General features: G+C 59.8%; 1 protein-coding gene and 1 long non-coding RNA gene across 2 annotated transcripts; one reads left to right on the top strand and one right to left on the bottom strand.

The window, feature by feature from the left end:
- Window positions 1-2782: 2782 nt before the first annotated feature.
- Window positions 2783-5613, bottom strand: ACTG1 (actin gamma 1). Its single transcript, XM_017524881.2, has 6 exons — window positions 5493-5613; window positions 5015-5143; window positions 4687-4926; window positions 3972-4410; window positions 3712-3893; window positions 2783-3621 (listed from the first exon to the last, which is right to left on the bottom strand). Exons 2-6 carry the CDS (start codon window positions 5135-5137, stop codon window positions 3478-3480), a joined length of 1128 nt encoding a protein of 375 aa, XP_017380370.1. The 5' UTR covers window positions 5138-5143; window positions 5493-5613; the 3' UTR covers window positions 2783-3477.
- A 2458-nt stretch (window positions 5614-8071) lies between these two features.
- LOC119470584 lies at window positions 8072-13011 on the top strand. The gene is made up of 3 exons (XR_005199501.1): window positions 8072-8137; window positions 8787-8980; window positions 12817-13011. It is a non-coding gene; the product is annotated as an uncharacterized LOC119470584 (long non-coding RNA).
- Window positions 13012-13642: the final 631 nt, after the last annotated feature.

Below are 13642 nucleotides of genomic sequence, written 5' to 3'. Positions count from 1 at the left end.
TCACCATGTTGACCAGGATGGTCTCGATCTCTTGACCTCGTGATCCACCCGCCTCGGCCTCCCAAAGTGCTGGGATTACAGGCTTGAGCCACCGCGCCCGGCCTCATTTTAACCATTTAAAAGCGTACAATTGGCCAGGCGTGGTGGCTCACACCTGTAATCCCTGCACTTTGGGAGGCCAAGGAGGATGGATCACCTGAGGTCAGGAGATCAAAACCAGTCTGGGCAACACAGCAAAACCCTGTCTCTACTACAAGTACAAAAATTACCGGGCGTGGTGGCGCAGGCCTGTAATCCCAGCTACTTGGGAAGCTGAGGCAGGAGAATAGCTTGAACCCAGGAGGCAGAGGTTGCAGTGAGCTGAGACTGCATCACTGCATTCCAGCCTGGGCAACAGAGTGAGGCTCCATCTAAAAAAAACAGTACAATTCAGTGGTGTCAAGTACATTCACAGTGTTGTGTGCAACCGCCACCTCGGTCTAGTTTCTTCACCCCAAACAGAAACTGTGCCCCACGAAGCAGTCCCTCCCACCCTCCTCCCCTCGATCCCACACTCCACTCTCGGTCCCTGTGGATCGGCCTATTATGGACTATTCAAGTCTTCTGCCCATTTTTAAATTTGTTGTTGAGTTGTAGGAATTCTTTCTATATTGTACATATTAGATTCTTATCAGACATAATTTTGTGGGGTTTTGGGGTTTTTGAGAAGGGTCTCACCCTGTCGCCCAGGCTGGAGTGCAGTGGCGAGATCACGGTTCACTGCAGCCTCAAACTCCTATCAAGTGATACTTTCTCCTCAGCCTCCTGCGTAGCTGGGACCACAGGCATGCACCACCATGCTAATTAAAAAAAAAAAAAATTGTGCTGGGCGTGGTGGCTTACACCTGTAATCCCAGCACTTTGGGAGACTGAGGTGAGTGGATCACGATGTCAGCAGTTCAAGACCAGCCTGACCAACATGGTGAAACCCTGTCTCTACTAAAAATACAAGGATGTGGTGGCACACGCCTTCTAGTCCCAGCTACTCAGGAGGCTGAGGCAGGAGTATCACTTGAGCCCAGGAGGCAGAGGTTGCAGTGAGCCAAGACAGTGCCACTGCATTCCAGCCTGGGTGACAGAACCAGAGTTCCTGCCAAAAAAAAAAAAAAAAATTTTTTTTTGTAGTAGAGACAGGGTCTTGCCAAGTTACCCAGGCCAGTCTCGAACTCGGGCTCAGATGATCCTTCCACCTCAGCCTTGCAAAGTGCTGCTATTACATAGTCTTTGCATGTTTTATGTAACTGCAGCAGTGAAATGCAGCTCACTCTGTTCATAACTTTGTCAGCAGTGCTGCTGCGATCCTTCTCTACCTTGTCACTGCTGCAGGGTGCATGTCAGCACATGTCACTTACCCACCGCCCTCACGGCAGCTTGCATGTCCTGGTCCCTGAGGCTTCTGTAGGGTGTATGCCCAGGACTGGGGCTTGGGAGCTGTAGGATGCACCCTCCATCTAATTTCCCTGGGAACCTGTGCTGGGCACTCCAGAGAGCTGTAGCTTCCAATGCCTGTAGAGTGCATGACTGCCCCATCCCCATGCCCTGGCTGATGCTCAGAACTACCTAGCTCCCAATTTCTGCTCATCTGATAGAAATAAACTGGTTATCTAATTTGTTTTAAGGTGTATTTGCTGATGCCCAGTATACGTGAGCATCTGTTTGTCCTGGCTGAAGTGCAGTGCTCCACAGGACAGAGAATTTCTATTTTTTGCAGGTGTCAGAGCCACTGAGAAGAATCATGCTGTGATGTGAGGTCACAGAACAAAGCAGGGTGGGAGCCCGGAGGTCAGCAAGCTCCTTGAAATTCGTCATGCTTGGCTCCACCCCCACCCCACCCCACCCCACCCCACCCTCTCCCTCACTTTGGACTGTGACGCCCCCTCCCCTTACCAGAGGAGCCAGGAAGCACCACTACCCCTGCTTGGGAGAAGTCTGCTTTGCAACAGCAGAAACAATCCCTTGACCAGATAGAACAGGAAACATTCCCTGTGGCAAAACTTCTAAGTCTTTTTTCCAATTAGTAGAGATCTCACTTCCCTGACCCAACCTCCAAATAACTATTCTGTAGCTATAAAGCAGTTTAGAGCAGGGTATGCATTGGATTCCCAATCCCATCCAAGGTATGTACCGCTAGCTTGAATGCAAGATCAAATTCAGGCTCTCCCCTGGCATCTGCCCGGAGAAACGCTCTAAGTACCAAGGTTCATTTCGAAGGGCACTTGCCATGCCACTTACACCAGGTGAGGACCCCATTATTGGCAGGCAGAGTTCCAGGACAGTAATTAACCAACTCTGTGACTGCTGCATTCTGACCCAGCCAAAGTAAAGCCACCTCATGTACCACATCCACCTGAGCTGGGCAAACTATTAGAAAGGACCCTGCTAATTCAGGTGGTTCTTGGCAGTTTTATGCCAAATATTTGCCCCATGTCACCAAGTCATCTAGTTTTTCCCAAGAACATCCCAAAAAGCCATCTCAGGACCTCCCTCCCTAGCCTGCACGCCAAGCTGTCAGCACCTGTGGCACTTTGCCTTGTGATGCCGCCTCAGTAATGTCTTAATACCCAAACTCACTAGGCCTTACCCTTCCGGTTTGGAAGAAACCACGTTGTTGCTCAAATCACCCTAAGCAGCTTTCTCACCAGTTCATGAGGGCAGGCAGAGCAGCGCCCACCCCAGAACGCCCAACCCTTCCAGAGCCGCCTTTTCCGGCACACTCGCCACTTCCCCACACAGGAGCCAGTCAGTTACGGCAGCACTTTTATTTTTCCTTACACAGTGACGTGTTGCTGGGGCCTAATGTTCTCACATAACAGTAGAAAACCAAAATTTGTCATCTCTTTAAAGAATCGAGTGGCGTACAAAAAAAATCTTACATAAATTAAAAGGATGAATACATTTACAGGTGTAAATGCAAACCGCTTCCAACTCAAGGCAAGTAACAGCCCACGGTGCTCTGGCAGGAAAACGTCAGCTGAGAAAGGAAACCGGGTCCTATGGCTTGGACTTTCCAACGCTGACAGGCAATGGCCAGCCTCTGGAGCAATCCCAGAACACTCGGCCCTGACACATCAATACCCTGCACAGATCGGAAACTGCTGGCCACGCAGACTCACCAAGCCAGACTTGTCTGCCCACAAGCACGTTTTTACCTCAGCCACGAAGTGACCAAGCCACATGTACTAAAGGTTGAAATCAAAGATATGTACAGGGTATTAAACAAATAACAAGGAGAACAGTTAACTTGAATACAAGGTCAAAATCAGCAACAAGTTCTACAATCCAGTGCTGATATCAGAAACAAGCTTCAAGGACAATTTCTTTTCGAAGGCTTATTCCAGTTTCATGAGGCTAGCATGAGGTGTGTGCATTTGCCAGGGGCAAATTTATACTTCCGAATTAACCCATGCAGCAAATGCTACGCATCTGCTCGCAGTCCATTTAGAAGCATTTGCGGTGGACGATGGAGGGGCCAGACTCATCGTACTCCTGCTTGCTAATCCACATCTGCTGGAAGGTGGACAGTGAGGCCAGGATGGAGCCGCCGATCCACACGGAGTACTTACGCTCTGGGGGTGCAATGATCTGCAAAGACAGCCAAGCATGGCTTGAGTTCACAGCATCCCCAGCCAGGTATCCAGAGCCAGGCCAAGGGCCACCAACCCCTCAACTCACCTTGATCTTCATGGTGCTGGGAGCCAGGGCAGTGATCTCCTTCTGCATCCTGTCGGCAATGCCTGGGTACATGGTGGTGCCACCAGACAGCACAGTGTTGGCGTACAGGTCTTTACGGATGTCCACGTCACACTTCATGATGGAGTTGAAGGTGGTCTCGTGAATGCCACAAGACTCCATGCCTAGGGGACAAAGCCCTCCCTTAGTGGTGCTGTGTCGCCCAGAACCAAAGACCAGAAACCCTTAGCCTCAACACCTACCGAGAAAGGAAGGCTGGAACAGCGCCTCCGGACACCGAAACCGCTCGTTACCAATGGTGATGACCTGGCCATCGGGCAGCTCGTAGCTCTTCTCCAGAGAGGAGGAGGATGCGGCTGTGGCCATCTCCTGCTCGAAGTCCAGGGCGACGTAGCACAGCTTCTCCTTGATGTCGCGGACGATCTCCCGCTCGGCCGTGGTGGTGAAGCTGTACCCGCGCTCGGTGAGGATCTTCATGAGGTAGTCGGTCAGGTCCCGGCCAGCCAGGTCCAGACGCAGAATAGCGTGGGGAAGGGCATAGCCCTCGTAAATGGGCACCGTGTGGGTGACCCCGTCTCCAGAGTCCATGACAATGCCAGTGGTGCGCCCAGAGGCGTAGAGGGACAGCACGGCCTGGATAGCCACGTACATGGCCGGGGTGTTGAAGGTCTCAAACATGATCTGAAGGGAGGGACAGACAGACGGCTTAGTCAGGGGCAAGGACCCGCGACCACCCCATGCTCACACGCCACAACATGCTGCATGCCAGTGTGATGTGTGGAGAAAAGAAAAGAACGCAGGCAGAAACCAAATGAGAAACCTGGAGGCTTCAGGGAGGAAATGCCGGGAGAGGAACAGAGCCTGGAACAGCGAAAGAAACACTTGAATGTCAGAAATCAAGCTGGGCAGAAAATGACTAGGAAAACGGACGAGAGCAGCGGCATCGCCGAGCCTCACCTGAGTCATCTTCTCTCTGTTAGCCTTGGGGTTCAGGGGGGCCTCGGTCAGCAGCACAGGGTGCTCCTCCGGGGCCACACGCAGCTCGTTGTAGAAAGTGTGGTGCCAGATTTTCTCCATGTCATCCCAATTGGTGACAATGCCGTGCTCGATGGGGTACTTCAGGGTCAGGATACCGCGCTTGCTCTGGGCCTCGTCGCCCACGTAGGAGTCCTTCTGGCCCATGCCAACCATCACGCCCTGCAGGGAGTGGCCATCAGGCTCACCGCGGCCCCCGAGCCCACCCCGCAGCGCCGAACCCAGGAACCCCGTGGCGCCCTCCACTCACCTGGTGCCGAGGGCGCCCGACAATGGAGGGAAACACGGCTCGGGGGGCGTCGTCCCCAGCAAAGCCAGCTTTGCACATGCCAGAACCATTGTCGATGACGAGCGCAGCAATTTCTTCTTCCATTGCGACCTGCCAGCAAAGCGACGGACTCAGGCGAGCCCCGCTCGAAAACAGCCCCCCCACCGAGAGCCAACCAAGACCGAACCCCGGAAGCCGAAACCTCGAAGACCGCAACCGCCTGGAACCGGCGCCCGAGCCTTTTACGTAACGCCCACCGCCCGGGACTCCGCACTGCGGCCGGGCCCCGCCCTAAACCTACGGCGTCCGCCAGACCCTGTCCGCGTGGCCCACCCAGCCGGGGCCCGCCTTTTGTTCCCGAAAACGACGCGGCGAGATCTCCGCGGCGGAAAGCGGGGCCCGTTAGGGTCGAGGAGCGACGACCAGAGACGTCCTCCTCGGGTCCGCGGGGGGCGCTTACCGGCGGAGGAGCAGGGCAGCGGAGCGGCGAGAGAACACTGCACGCGGGCTGGCAGCGGCGACTGAGACCGACCGCGGCCTCCCCCGCCGCTTTTTAAGAGGCAGCGGCGCGCCCGCGCGGCCCGGCGGCGCGCGCGGCCCCAGAACATGTCCATATATGGCGATCTTTCCGAAAGCCGGGCTCTGATTGGCCAGCCCGGCCGGGTCACGTGGGGCCCCGGGCCGCCCCGCCCCCAGCCCGCGCCGCCTCCCAACGGCCCCGCCCGCACCACCCCCGCGCGCTCGCGACCCTGCGCGGGCTGGCTGGCTGGCTGGCTGGCTGGCTGGCGGGCGGGGCTGGGTGGGGGCGCCCTCCCGGGGTCGCTGGGTAGGCCGAAGGGCTGACGGGCCTGGCCGCGCCCCGGGACTGCCGTGCTGTGGGGAGGGCCGGGCTGCGCCCCGAAACTGCCTGACCCGGGGCGGGGCCGTGCGGGAGCTGGGGTGGGTCCCCGCGATCCGGGCCACGCTGCGGGGCTTTGCTCCCTGGGACGTCCCCTGCGGGCTTTCTGCTCGGGCTCCACGCCCGGGCCGGGCTGGGGGCGGGGCACGGCGGGGGTCCCGGCGCTCGGCGTTTTTGGGCGCGGGGGAGCCCTCACCTCGCCCCAGTCACCGTAGGAAGGAGCTTCCAGTCCCCGAGCGCAGCCCCTACCCCGCAGGTGGCCCCACGGGGCGCCCTGCCCCGGGTCTCCGTGGGTTTGGAGACCGATGCACCTTTCTACCCGAGCCGACACATCCCTGCCCCTCAAATCCCAGGCCCGATTGTCCCCGGGCGCACGCTCCGGGTTGGGGCCACCCCGCCCCCTTATCTGCTGAGGGGGCGGTGCGCAGCGGGGCCTTTGTTTCACGCTGGTCACCTGTAGACATTATAGGGAAACTGAGGTAGAGACCGGAATCCTGACTTCCTTGAAGGTCGGCTCCCCATTCTGGGGAGGCCGGGGGGATCCCCTTCTCTGTTTTCGAGGCCAGTTAAGGGCAGGGGTCAGGACTGGCGTGGGTTTGGGCACAGGCGGGTCCGGGGCGCGCACGCCCCGCGGGGAGACTCCCTGTCATCCCGGCACCGGCCTGGCCGCACCTGCTGGCGCGGGCGCTTCGGTGACACCCCGAGGGGCTCCCGGCACCACGGTTTCCGTGTGCGCCGTGGAATTTTCAGGCTGAGGGCGCCGGCCACGGAGGGGCAGTGGGGCCGCGCAGTGAGGCGACGACCCGGCCAAGGTCGCAGCCGTTCGGCTGGACCCCGCAGGCTGGGGGGCGGGGCCGGGGTCCCCACGCGGAGTCCCGCGCCCTGAGCCCCGAAAAGTGAGCTCCAGACCCCGTGTCTGGGAGGGAGGACAGCGAGTCAGGGCCAGGCGGCCGGCGCAGCTCACCTGCGGGCTGCAGTCACCCCGGACCCCGAGACCTGTGCCTCAGGCCCCCGTGTCCCAGGCCCTCCGGGGGTGCTGAGCCCCCCAGGCGCAGACTCCGGGGGCCCGGGCAAGCCTCTCAGGTGTGTGCCGTCCCGGGGTGAAGCCGGGGCTGGGCCCCCAACAAACACACCGGGATTCGGGTCCCTGAGCAAAAGAACCGCAGCCTGCTCGACCCCCCGATGGGGACGCCACTTGGGGGTCCCAACATGCGACGCCACACACCGAGGGACTCGGGGCGGCTGGGCGGTAGCCACAGGCTCGTCTGCCCTGCGCCCGCCCTCCGCACGTTCCGCTCGGCGCCGGCGGGGGACCCGGGCCTCCGGCCTCCTCTGAAGCTCCTTTGTCTGGGAGTGCGGAAAGGCGCGACCCCCCTTCTTCCCCACGTTGCGGACCCGGGACCGCCAGGGCCTCGAGACCCCTGGACTCCCCGCCCCCCGGCACGGCCTGAGCCGCGGGGCGTGGGCGCCGCCGCGGGCCGGGGCGGGAAGCGACTTCCTCTTCCGCGGTCGCGTCACGCGGCGGGGCAAAGGTGCGGCCCAGGTGCGGGGCGCGGGGCGGCGGCGCGGCCATATTTGGCGATTTCGGCGCTGCCGGAGCCCCGCCCGCCCCGCCGGGAAGCCCGGCCCTGGGCAGCGCCGTCCCCGCCCGCCGCGGGGCCTGAGTCACGGCGGGCGGGGGGCGGAAGTAACGGACGGGGGCCGCCGGCCCGGCGCTGCTGGCCTTATTTAGTCAAGGAGGCCGCCGATTGGCGCGCGGGACAACGCGGCGGCGGCGGAGCAGCCCCGGGGCGCGGGGAGCGGCCCGGCGCCTCCCAGGGGGCAGGGCGGGAGCCGGGCGTGGGGGCCTCGGAGCCTGTCCGGAGCCGAGGGCGGCGGGGGACGCCGGGCTTGGCCCTGGGAAGTGCGCGGGCAGCCGGAGCGGGCCGGGCGAGGCCTGGAGCCCGCGGGACACGGGGTGGACCGCGCGCTGTGATTTTCTGCTTTGCAGCTGCGCCTCGCCCAAGGTCGCTCCGGGGCCGTCCTGGGTTATGCTCTGGGAAATCGGTGGCGCAGGGCGGCCGCCACCCTTCTGGAACGGAGCCGAGAGGGGACTGCATGGACGGGGCTGGGGGGAGCTGGGGGGAGCTGGGGGGAGCTGGGGGGAGCTGGGGGGAGCTGGGCGGCCCCCGGAGCTGGGAGAGTCCGCGGCGGCGCTTCCGCCAGAGGTGGGCGTGTCCTTCACGTTTCAGGAACGCAGACCTGGGGCTCGGAGAAGCGATGTGATTTCTCTTACCTAGTTCAGTGCTGGCTTTGGTGGCTTTTTTTTTTATATATATATACCATCAGCAATGTGAAAAGTGGTTTTTTATTATGACCTTGTTATGTCTTGTTTCAGTTTCGGCACATTTGGTGGATATGAGAACCGCGGCCCAGGGAGGTGGCTTGAGCTGGGAGGTGTGGCAGAGCTGAGACTTAACCCAGGGCCTGCACCCCCCAGGGCCTGGCACTGCCCCAACTCTGGGTCCTTGCCCTGTACTTCCCCCTACGCCGGGTCAGCCCACGGACTGTGGGTCATCTCCACACTGTTGACATTTCCCCCCCAGCCCCCACCGCCTCCCACCTGGCCGAGAGCTGCTACTGGTCAGACACGGGCTTAGGCATGGGTCCCCACCCGTGGCCTTTGTCTCTGTCACTCCACCTGCCTGGAATGTCTTTTCTTTCTTTCCTTCTTTTCTTCCTTCTTTCCCTCCCTCTGTCGCCCACGCTGGAGTGCAGTGGTGTCATCTCGTACTGCAACCTCTGTCTCCGCCTCCCAAGTAGCTGAGACCACATGGACGCAACACCACACCTGGCTAATTTTTGCATGTTTGGTAGAGACAGGCTTTCGTCAGCAGCCTGGAACCCCTGACCTCAAGTGATCCGCCCATCCAGGCCTTCCAAAGTGCTGGGATTACAGGCATGAGCCACTGCGCCCAGCCTGGAATGTCTTATCTTTTCCCAGTAAATAAAACGACGGACCCTGAACAGAAGAAGGAAAACTAGCAAACCCCACAGCCTGGAGCTTGGCTGTAAATACCAAAGTTCATTCCTCAGTTACGGCAGTTGTCCCAGGACCCTGTGAGATGCCAGCATTGGGGGCACTGGGAATAGAGCACTGGGGAACCTTCCTTTTCTGTAGTTCTAAAGTTATCCCGTAATAGAAAGTTAATTTAAAGAAATCCCAGGAAACCAAAGGTTACTTACTGTCAGCCCACTTCCCTGTTCTCCCGCCCCCTTTCCGACAGGTCAAGTGCAGAGTGATGGTGCTGTTTCCTGAAGCTCTTTCCCGGGCCTGGGCGGGCTCCGTCTCTTCAGGAACAGTGGTCCTACGGGCAGTCCCGGTGGGCGAGGCTGGTTCCCTGTAGCTCGGCCCGGCTGCCTCTGAGTTTTGGCTGAAGGGACGAGGCCAGGGTCCTACACTTCTGTCTCCTGGCTGGTGCCCAGCTTGGGGCTTGGTTCTCCTGCCCCACCGCACAGACTGAAGCCCAGGAGATTCAGCTGGCCATACTGCCGCCCCTGCTCTGCAGAATCACTGGGCAGGTGGCTGTGAGTGGCCAGGTGCTGCTCTCTGGTGCTAGGATGTCCCAGACCAGGTCTCTGCATATGTCGTGTAATTCTCACCACCGGAGGACAGTCCCAGACGGTGCCATTTTGCAGGAGGGAAGCTGAGTCAGTCTCCTGGGTCAGGGCAGTGAGGCAGAGGCAAGGTCACGTCCTAGGAGATCAGAAGGTTCTGGAGGGGCGGTTAGGGGCTGGGGTCCACAGAGACACTAAGGCCAAGAGTCCCTCAGCTGCACGCCCCGGCCCGCCCCGCTCCTGCTGCTCCAGGCCTTCTGAAGACAGGAACCCCTTGCAGTTTACCTGAGGCTCCCCATCCCAGCTGTGCAGCAGGAACCAAGGAGGCCCAGGAAGAGCCCTGAGCTGGGAGTCGGACACTTGGGTTCTGGGCCCGGCTCAGCCCTTGTGCCTGCCATGTGACCTCTCTGTACCCCATTTCTTGTCAGGTGTGTGGACCATCAAGGGCTCTGAGGCTGCTTGCCCTCCTGTGTGGACAAGAGGTCTGGGGAGAGGAGGCCACCAGGTGGCCCAGCAAACCCCCCGGGCCTCTTGCCTGACATCCAAGGGTTCAGTTTTCAGTGATGAGTAAGACATGCCCAGCACCTCTGTGTGTCATGTGTCAGGTCTGGGACCTGGGCACTCAATCCTCACTCTTTCCAAGGGCATAGCCCCAGGCCCGGCTGTGACCCTCTGCTGGGCCTAGAGAAAAAGGCTTTTTTCCCCAGGCCTTGGTCCCCACTGGCCCTCCAGAGCCACACGGAGTGGGGAGTGTCTGGTCTCCACCTGGTCATTGTGGGCCCCACCCCTTCCTCCCCAGAGGCAGCACTGCCTGAAGCAAGTTTCCCCTCAGGGTGGTTCCTAGCTGAGGTCACAGACTGCAGGGGAGGAGCCAGAAACCAGGATGAAACCCAGGGGCCCCCACCCCCAGCACGGGGCTAAGGCCAGATACCACCCTCCCAGGCCACAGCCTGCACCCTGTGGCCCTGCCTGCACACTGTGGCCCTGCCTGCACACTGGCAGCACCTGTTCTCTGACCCTTCTCATTCCCAGGGCCTTGGCCTTGGCCTCCGCAATCACTTCCCAGGGTTCAAATCCCCGCTGCTCCGGGATAGAATCCAAGCCCTTCCTGCAGTCCTGGAGGTCTTCCACCCCTTCCCCACCCTGACCACACCCTGGCTGTTCCTCTGTTCCCAAAGCTCTTCCCACTGGTGGCCCCCATGCCACCCGCGACCTCCCATGAGTTCCCATTGACTATTAGCTTGAGTCACCATCTCTGCCCTAGAGCACTGGTTCTTGGGGCACAGCATCCTTGTTCTCCATGGTGAAGCTGGCGCGTCCACCTGGCATAGCTCCCGTACCCCCAGCAGCTGCGTGTGCAGGAAGCCCAAGTAGGGGTGGACTGCAGAGGAAGGAGTTCCCGGCCTGGAGGAGGGAGGGGTTCCCGGTCTGGAGGAGGGAGGGGGAGAGACGAAGCCAGGCAGATTCCGAACTGCTTCCTATCTCCAAAGTGTGGAAGGAGCTATGAAGCCAGACTGGGCTGGGGGGAGTCTTTCTGGCTTTCTTCACTGACTCTTCCTGCCCCCCAGCTGGTGGGCTCCTCCAGCTCTCTTTGGCAGGCAGGGCAGGAAGCGGCTGCCTTGTCCAGAGTGTGCAGGAGACCAGGGTGGGGGAAGCCTGTTTAACCCATCCAGCACCTCCTGCTCTGGCCTGCAGTTTGCCCAAGGAGCTCTGCAGAGCGACTAGGTTAGGGCCCCCCACGCGGAAGACAGAGAAGGCTCAGGGCAGGACGAGGGCGAGAGGCCACCGCTCTGGGCGCTGTATTCCAACAGCTGCTTCTGGTATGCGCAGAATGGAAGATGCCAGGGTCCACCCCAGACTTGGTCCACCCCCGAGCGTTGACCAAGCCCTCCTTCCCCAGCGCACCGAGGGGGTGGGCACAGTAGGGCGGGCTGGCTGGGGGACAGCACTGCATCACGCCCCGCCAGCCCTGGCCTGGGAAGCGGGTCTGCCTTCGGGCAAGGTGAGCCCAGGCTGCAGCCCTCGCCTGGTGCAGGATGGCGGTCCAGCCTGGCTGCAAGTCTCGCACCCCTCGCAGCATCGGACCTGCCACCCTGAGCTGCTGCGCCCCCTCCCCCTCGGCCTTTCCTGGCCCCAGGGTGCTCCTGGGTTTCATCTCCTGGCTGGCGGTGGGGAAGCACCCCTGGGGCCGGGAGGTGGCGCCCCTGGCGTGGCCCCGAGGGAGGGCTGGGAATAGCCAGCCGGTGTTGTTCCCACGTGGGCCACCAGGTGGGTCCTGCTATCGCTCCGAAGCCGCACCTGCAGGCTTGCGGGAGCCCCGACTCACCGGGAGCGCCAGGAGGGACCCCCGCCCCTACTGTCACTGGGCAAAGCCAGCCGCTGAGTCACCACAGCACCTTCAACAGTGACGGAAGCAGGGCTGCCCTCCACCAAGGCTGACGCAGGAAGGTGGGATGGGGTCACCCAGGGCAGTGGGTGATGGGGTGGTCTGTTCCTCCACTCGAACTCACCCCAGATGTCTGGGGTCCCTCCTGCAACCAGGGACAGAAGGTGCCCACAGAGGGCCCCCAGCACGAGGACCCTGGCCCTGGGTGTGGGGCATTTTTCCGGCGCTCTGACCCCCCCAGTGGATTGTCCCTGTTAACTGCCATTTCCCAGAAAATGAAAGCGAGGGGTGGAGAGGCTGGTTGGAGGCCACACAGAAGGAAAAGGTGGCTCCAGGGCTGGAGGGGTGGCACTCAGCCTCACAGGTGCCTGCTGGGACAGAGGCTTCTCCAGCTCTCCCAGGGCTGGGCCAGGTCGGGCAGGGGCCTCCCTAGAGTTGTGCCCCAAGGGGCCAGGTTGTTTGGGGCTGGACTTGCTCCTGTAAAGGAAGGGGGCAGTGCCAGGCAGGGGGTGTCCAGTCCCACACCGGGGCAGTCACGCTTCTTCCGGGGCTGTGGGGAGCCACAGGAAGGTCTGGGGTGGGGGTGCGGTGACAGCAGACAGACCCAGGAGGTGACTCTGCAGGGGGAGAGCATTTTTTCCTCATCTAATCCAACATCACATGCTCGGGTCACGACATGACCAGGGAAGGACAGTGGTTGGCCTAACCCATGTGTCTGCTTGGTCTGTGGGAGGGAATCATCCCAGGGAGTCCCCCATGCCTGGTCCCGACCCACAAAAACACCTGGGGCTCTCCTGAAGGTTAACTGCACCCAGCACCTCGACAGGCCCCATTTTCTCTAGTCCTTAGAAGAAGGCATCCTTTGGGTGAGCCCCCAAGTGAGTGTTGTTTGCATGTCTGCAGGTACCTTGAGCTCACCCCCCTGGAACTGGCAGTTTGGTGAGGGATGGAATTTTGAGTTGAGAGCTGGCCTTGGATTTTGAAGGCTTAGCCCCCCGTCTCTTGCCGGCACTGCTGCTGCTGAGAAACGAATGTCTCCGGATTCCTGAGCCAGAGTCCAGGCTGCTTCATGTTTCCCTGAGAGCTTTCCGGCGTTTTCTTGCTCATCTGAAGTGACTTACTGTCCCTGGTGACGCCTTTGCATTCCTTGTCCTGGCCACTTCCTGGGCCCTGGTCTTGGTGACTTTCTTGTATTAATTTCTTGAACAATTTCTCTCTTTTTCTTCTGTTTTCTGTTCGCCTGCTTTGCGATTTCTGTCAATGGGGTATTATACCTAATAGATTCTATAATATTTAGTTTTTCTCTTTTTTAAACTTTCTGGGATATTTCCTTGACTTGTAACCCTTGAATGGAATTTTTCATTTTATTTATTATAGTTTTTAACCTTTTGTTTTTGAAAAAAAAAAAAGTTTTTTTGAGACAGTGTCTTACTTTCAACCAGGCTGCAGTACCTTTGGGGCCATCTCGGCTCACCGTAGCCTGGACCTCCCAGGCTCAAGCCGTTTTCCCACCTCAGCCCTCTTCACCCCCAGCAGCCAGGACTACAGGTGCATGCCGCCACGCCTGGCTAATGTTTGTAGTAGAAATAGAGTTTCACCATGTTGCCCAATCTGGTCTCGAACTCCTGAGCTCAAGCAATCCACCCGCCTGGCCTCCCAAAGTGCTGATATTACAAATGTGAGCCACCACACCCACCCAGCCTTTGTTTTGGAATTTCAAACTTACCTA

This window comes from Cebus imitator, unplaced genomic scaffold, assembly GCF_001604975.1.
Source record: "Cebus imitator isolate Cc_AM_T3 unplaced genomic scaffold, Cebus_imitator-1.0 Scaffold36, whole genome shotgun sequence".
NCBI classification, from domain to species: domain Eukaryota; kingdom Metazoa; phylum Chordata; class Mammalia; order Primates; family Cebidae; genus Cebus; species Cebus imitator.
The sequence above is the reverse complement of the archived record's forward strand: the minus strand, read 5'-3'. Positions and strand labels throughout refer to the sequence as shown.